The 7,459-nt window shown below is 37.4% G+C and overlaps 1 protein-coding gene across 1 annotated transcript; it reads left to right on the top strand.

Annotated features, from left to right (window-relative positions):
- Positions 1-591: 591 nt before the first annotated feature.
- On the top strand, positions 592-6,240 carry LOC105473416 (interferon gamma). Its single transcript, XM_011727229.2, has 4 exons — positions 592-1,455; positions 2,684-2,752; positions 2,848-3,030; positions 5,452-6,240. Exons 1-4 carry the CDS (start codon positions 1,339-1,341, stop codon positions 5,581-5,583), a joined length of 501 nt encoding a protein of 166 aa, XP_011725531.2. The 5' UTR covers positions 592-1,338; the 3' UTR covers positions 5,584-6,240.
- Positions 6,241-7,459: the final 1,219 nt, after the last annotated feature.

Genomic DNA, 7,459 nt, shown 5'->3' on the forward strand with positions numbered 1-7,459 from the left:
ACAATAAATTGTTTAGAGCTATGCTGTCCAATATAGTAGCACCTAGCAATATGTGGCCATTAAACATTTGAAATATGACTAGACCAAATTGAGATGCACTGTAGGTATAAAATATAGACTGTATTTCTTTTTTTTTTTTTTTTTTTTTGAGATGGAGTCTCACTATGTCACCTAGACTGGAGCGTAGTGGCATGATCTCGGCTCACTGCAACCTCCACCTCCTGGGTTCAACCAATTCTCCTGCCTCAGCCTCCCTAGTAGCTGAGATTACAGGCATGCACCACCATGCTCGGCTAATTCTTTGTATTTTTAGTAGAGACGGGGTTTCACCATATTGGCCAGGCTGGTCTTGAACTCCTGACCTTGTGATCCACCCACCTCGACCTCCCAAAGTGCTGGGATTACAGGTGTGAGCCACTGTGCCTGGCCCTCCCCATGGGAATATTCTGTACACTGTATTTCAAGGATTTAATATGACAAAAAGAATGTCAAATACCTTATTAATAATGTAGTATACTGATGCATACCGAAGTAATATTTGGGATATATTGGTTTAAATACAATGTATTTAGAAATTATATTTACCTTTTTAAGAAACTTTTATTAATGAGGCTACTAGATCATTTAAATTTACCTGTGTGGCTTGTATTGTATTTCTACTGGGCAGGGCTGATCTAGAGCACTTTGAAACTTGTGGTAGATATTTTACTAACCAACTCTGATGAAGGACTTCCTCACCAAATTGGTCTTTCAACCACATTCTTTCCTTGCTTTCTGGTCATTTGCAAGAAAAATTTTAAAAGGCTCCCCCTTTGTAAAGGTTTGAGAGGCCCTAGAATTTCCTTTTTCACTTGTTCCCAACCACAAGCAAATGATCAATGTGCTTTGTGAATGAGGAGTCAACATTTTACCAGGGTGAAGGGGGGAGGTGCGAAAAAATTTCCAGTCCTTGAATGGTGTGAAGTAAAAGTGCCTTCAAAGAATCCCACCAGAATGGCACAGGTGGGCATAATGGGTCTGTCTCATCGTCAAAGGACCCAAGGAGTCTAAAGGAAACTCTAACTACAACACCCAAATGCCACAAAACCTTAGTTATTAATACAAACTAGCATCCCTGCCTATCTGTCACCATCTCATCTTAAAAAACTTGTGAAAATACGTAATCCTGAGGAGACTTCAATTAGGTATAAATACCAGCAGCCAAAGGAGGTGCAGCACATTGTTCTGATCATCTGAAGATCAGCTATTAGAAGAGAAAGATCAGTTAAGCCCTTTGGACCCGATCAACTTGATACAAGAACTTCTGATTTCAACTTCTTTGGCTTAACTCTCTCTGAAATGATGAAATACACAAGTTATATCTTGGCTTTTCAGCTCTGCATTGTTTTGGGTTCTCTTGGCTGTTACTGCCAGGACCCATATGTAAAAGAAGCAGAAAACCTTAAGAAATATTTTGTAAGTATGGCTTTTTAATAGTACTTTTTTGTGGTTGAAAATGACTGAATATTGACTTGCTGTAGCATCTCTGATAGACTGTCCTCTCGTACGCAGTCATTTTGAGATCTGGTTTTATTTTGTTAATTATTGACTGGATGAGTTTCTTGACTACATAATCTAGATATTGTTTTAACCTTCTGCTCAGTTTGTATAGAGACTTAAAAGGGATTTATGAATCTTCCCAAAGATGGGCATAATATGGATATGAAGCATAATGATGTTAATAATTTTGTGGTGAGAACTCATTCAGATGTGATAAGTCAAGGAGTATGCATATTGAAAAAAATGATTGGCTATTAGTTTTTGACTTCTCAGACTCTAAGGTCAAGATTAGCATTCAAAAGTTAATAGGAAACATTTACAAATTAAAGTAAAAAAGGTCCTTAAAGTTTTGGCTTAAAAAAATCACTGATAGGTGATTTTCTCCAAAAAGTTATTTCAACATTCTGCTGCTCTATCTATATTCCTTGTGAATTACTCCTGAACTTAGTTGCTCACTGGGATTTTGTAGGAATTATGATTCTGGCTATGGAATGTTTAAAAATTTTAAGTGAGTTTTTTGAGTTTCTTTTAAAATTTTATTGATGGTTAATGAAAAGTTTTTACATTTTAAATATTTCATTATTTATTTAAAACTTAGTTATTATAATTATAGCTGTCATACTAATATTCAGACATTCACAATTAATTTTATTCCTACAACACAAAATCAGACCACACACACACACACACACACACACGCACACGTTTGGAACTATCTTTTAAAGTTGACATAATACCCTACAGGAAGGCATAGTAGATGTAATAGAAACCTGTGCCATTGGGGGGCAGTATTTTATAGTGGGGTGGCTTTGCTGTTTTTTGTTCTGTATTTTTTAGCCTAGCTTGAAAATACTTTCTTTAGCCTACTATAGTTTTTGAGACCCTTGGAGTATCATCAGCTTTGTTTAACTCCTTTGTGACATTGCAATTTAATGGTTATGTTGGAAAATAAAAAAGCTAAAAGAGCATAGTAGTCTTTGGCTATATCTCACATAAACATTTTGTGAACACTTAGTGTTAGAACTAAGCAGAAGAATTGAAAAGGAAATCAGTGAATATTGTCACATCTGAGTTTAATGAAACTTGAAATATATTTTTAAGACAATTTATGGGCTAATTGTAAACCCCTTTTTTTTTTTCCCAGAATGCAGGTGATCCAGATGTAGCAGATAATGGAACTCTTTTCTTAGACATCTTGAGGAATTGGAAAGAGGTAAGCTGAATATTCCCATTTGGCTAATTTTCCTGTTGCTTGCTTTCTGATGGATAAATACACATCATCCTCTGTTTGTGTTCTTTCCTTCCAAGGAGAGTGACAGAAAAATAATGCAGAGCCAAATTGTCTCCTTTTACTTCAAACTTTTTAAAAACTTCAAAGATGACCAGAGGATCCAAAAGAGTGTGGAGACCATCAAGGAAGACATTAATGTCAAGTTTTTCAATAGCAACAAAAAGAAACGGGATGACTTTGAAAAGCTGACCAATTATTCGGTAAGGCTCTTTAAATTCTTTCTTTGGTTTCATTGCGGAAGGTCTTGCAAAGCATTTGTTCTCCAGAAAGTAGACATTAGCTATTTAACAGTTGCTAAAGCTATGAACTCAACCTGTAGCTGAAACTCTTACTAATTCTATTTGTGTTTGGATGACTTTGCAAAGCCAGTATGGGAATCACTGAAGTATGTAATGTAGAAAAATGCTGGCATTGTAACTATTGTGTAAAGACAGGTGAATTGACAAATCCAATGAAGAGGAAGTAGGTGAGGAAGTAGTGGGGAGTACTGAGAAGCAATTCTCTCATTGTCCTTTGCTCATATGATGGAAATTCTCTTACTTTGAATGAGAGGCTGTCTGTCTTAATGGAAAGAGCAGTGGGAGGAGCTGAGAAGATGTGTGTTCTCCTCCCATCTCAGCCACCAGGGAACTGTGATGAATCACATGGCTGGCTGGGGCTCAGTGCCCTCATCTTAAAAGGAAACTGTTAGGTTCACTGCATAAGTTTGATGACATTCTTTGCTCCAAAACTCTACAATGCCAAGAATAGAAAATGAGAATGAGATAGAAGAAAGCTACAGCCTTTGAGTAGGTACCAGTGCACCCCACTGCAAGTCTCTAGCCAACCTATCAGATTGTACTGCCTAATTAGAAGCAAGAATGGTTGCTGTTTGTTTTTAGGGAAAAATAGGTAGAATTTATAGCTTATGAAAACATTGTTCTATCAAGTCTCTATCAACTTTCAGAATATCTCAGCTGGAGAACTCCTTAGACTCCTAAGTCATACCTCATGAACTTGTATCTTTAAATTATCTTTAAATTATGCCTTCTATAAACAGAAAGATAACATTGAGGCATAAAGACAAAACACGTTTTTCAAAATTTTATCTAGAAGACAAAGACCTCTAGATTCCTTTGGGATTGGCTTTGATATAAATGGGCTCAAATGAGAGCTCAAGCTGGCATTTGTGCTCTTAGGATTTGTGCTCAGCTTTCACTATTGCCGGGCCTGCCTCTCACTCCTCTCATGTGAACCCCCAGAAACTGAAAGGAGAGACATGGCAACAGGTCTCCTTTGGTTAGAAACTAGACACTCAGCACTTGCCACTAACCCAGTGGTGCCCCTGGCTTACTGTTCCGTCCTGGATAAGTCTCTTAGTTTCTTGGTGATGATTTGAACACTGGAAAGTAAAATCTGTCACTTGCAAACACACAGCTTGTAGAAAACTTCTTCTACTCCGCAGGAACTGGGCCTTAAAAAAGTGAAAAAAAAAAATCTGTGGGTTTCTTCCTTCTGGAAGCTACAAACCTCCTGTTTCTTGATGGGCAATCTTGAGTGAGCTCTATTAATTATTGTTCTCTTTGGCTCAGTTGCTAAGCTGAGGTATGTTATGCCCTTTCATAATTAGCCCTGTAGCCTGTAATCCCCCAGCCATCCTCAGAAATGTGGCGAGGTAGCCATAGTGTTCCCAAGATTAGAAAAAATATAATGGCAAAGTCAAGAGGAAAGCAAATGGTCCACATTTTAGGAAGAATGAAATCACCTAAATGGCCCTATTAGTTAGAGTGAGGAAATGCAAGTAGTTCAATTTGCTGGCCTAGAAGGTAGGGTACTGAAAAAGTTGTTGCAATTCCTAATTTTAAACTTTATATATCAGTAAGCCATATATAAATATGATTGGTGGTTATTTTAAAACCTATTATGGAAATTGAGAGACTGACCTAATCTGGGAGAAATTAAAAATTACAGTTTTCACTTGTTTTGGACTTGATGTTTTCTAGGGTACCTAACCTAGATCAGTGGTTCTCAAACTTAGGTGGATGTCAGAATCACCTGAGGAGCTTAGTGAATGCACAGGGCACAGTCCTTCCAATTCGTGCCCCTGGATCTCTGAGGTCTTTATTAGGTTTCCAGGTTAATCTGCTATGCACAACAGTGAGAATCATTGACCTATAGTTACTCGTTTGATACATACAGGAGAGACTAAAGTATAAAGTGATATAATTGGTAGATTGATGATAGAGAGGTCATAGAAACAGTCTTCTCTTCCTTTAGATGAGAAAATAGAGGTTCCAAAAGGTTAAGTAGCTGGCTCAAGGTCAGAATTATTGCACGCATGAGATTCAGATCCACCTTTTTACATTGACTCCACACCAGGGGTCTTTTCACTATATGATTTCAAGAATTCTATGGGAGTAGATTTAAAGATATGTGACGGACTCCACCACATCATTGCACAACTAGTAATGTAATTGTAATTTTTAGCCTCAACTGCTGAAGAAGTAAATATTGTATATTAAGGTAATATGGTCCATTTTTTTAAAGGAATAGTTTTATTTTCACTGACCATCATGCCATTAACTGAATATCCTGATGGCTTATATGCCTGAAATTAATTTTGCTCTTTTCTTTCCCAATAGGTAACTGACTCGAATGTCCAACGCAAAGCAGTACATGAACTCATCCAAGTGATGGCTGAACTGTCGCCAGCAGCTAAAATAGGGAAGCGAAAAAGGAGTCAGATGTTTCGAGGTCGAAGAGCATCCCAATAATGGTTGTCCTGCCTGCACTATTTGAATTTTAAATCTAAATCTATTTATTAATATTTAACATTATTTATATGGGGAATATATTTTTAGACTCATCAATCAAATAAGTATTTATAATAGCAACTTTTGTGTAATGAAAATGAATATCTATTAATATATGTATTATTTATAATTCCTATATCCTGTGACTGTTTCACTTAATCCTTTGTTTTCTGACTAATTAGGCGAGGCTATGTGATTACAAGGCTTTATCTCAGGGGCCACCTAGGCAGCCAACCTAAGCAAGATCCTGTGGGTTGTGTGTTTATTTCACTTGATGATATAATGAACACTTATAAGTGAAGTGATACTATCCAGTTACTGCCTGTTTGAAAACTTGCCTGCATTCTGAGCCACTGCTTTAATGGTCTGTCAGACAGAACTTGAATGTGTCAGGTGACCCTGATGAAAACATAGCATCTCAAGAGATTTCATGCCTGGTGCTTCCAAATATTGTTGACAACTGTGACTGTACCCAAATGGAAAGTAACTCATTTGTTAAGATTATCAATATCTAATATATATGAATAAAGTGTAAGTTCACAACTATTTATGCTGTGTCAGACTTTTTCTAAGTGAGAACTGGAGTGAAAGAACTACCTATTAATGAATTAGTAGGGAGGGGAGTCATCTTAGCTGTGGAAATTTTAGAGTTGCATTTGGTTCCATTAAATGTGGTGTTTCTTTCCACTAGCATTTTGTTGGCTTTCACTTTTCCAGTTGGCAGCTCTTTGAATTATCTTTCTAAGATACAGATTTAATTATGTCACTATTCAATTTGAACCACTATTCAAGAGGTTCTGCTATGGAATGTAGTTTAAACTGCTCAGCTTGGCACACAGAGATTTATTTCTAGCCCCTTCTCCACCTTCCTATTCCCTCCTTCATTTCAGAATCTTCCTCTCCCTCATCCAATGCTGGCAAACACCACTGGGTGTGGAGTAGTGGGTGTAAGCTCTAGGGAGAAGGCTTGAATTGGAATCCAAGTTATTCCATTACAAGTAGTGTGACCTTTAATACTTTATGTATATTGTCTAAGTTTCAGCTTTATTGTCGGAAAAATAATTGTGTGTTCCTCATAATATTGTGGTACAAATTGATACTTTCACTCAAGAAATATTTATTGGAGTACCTACTATGTGCCTGGTGCTGTTGTAGATCCTTGAGATACCTTACTCAAGCAAAACAGCCAAGGATCCCTGCCCCTGGGGAATTTGAAATTAAGCAAGGGACAGATAAACAATGAACAAAATACATAATATGTAAGTCTATTGCATGGCATTCTCTAAGGTAATTGGTGTCATGGAAAAATAGTTAAAGGAGAGCAGGACAGGGAAATTAGAAATCCTATGTGTGGCAGGGTGGGAGGGCTAGAGGTTTAAAAGAGTAATTATATATGGCTTCATTGAGGAGATGCCATTTGAGGAAGCACTTGTAAGAAATAAGAGAGGTAGCTATTTGAATTCCAGGAAAAAGGTATATCCTTGCAAAGGCTCTGAAGAGGAGATTTTCCTGGAATGGTAGAAGAACCAGCAGACCAGTGTGCTGCACCCAGAAGATGGAAGAGAAAACCAGCCACACTTGAGAGGAATTCAGGGGAAGCAATGTCCTTAGGGGAGGGCCAGTTTATCTTTTGAGAAGGAGGAAGTTGAGGATATGAAGGATTTGGTTAGTTCTGGGCTGTAAATTCCAGAAGATCCAGTGAGACAAAATAAGAGAGGCTGTCATAAAAGGGAAAGTGCATAGGGATGTGTTGCGAGTCTGAGACTTCTTATGATCACCGACATAAGATAATGGATATAGTGAGATTAGTTCTATCGACTATGGAACACACAGTGGT

The sequence above is a fragment of the Macaca nemestrina genome, chromosome 10 (assembly GCF_043159975.1).
Source record: "Macaca nemestrina isolate mMacNem1 chromosome 10, mMacNem.hap1, whole genome shotgun sequence".
NCBI classification, from domain to species: Eukaryota; Metazoa; Chordata; class Mammalia; order Primates; family Cercopithecidae; genus Macaca; species Macaca nemestrina.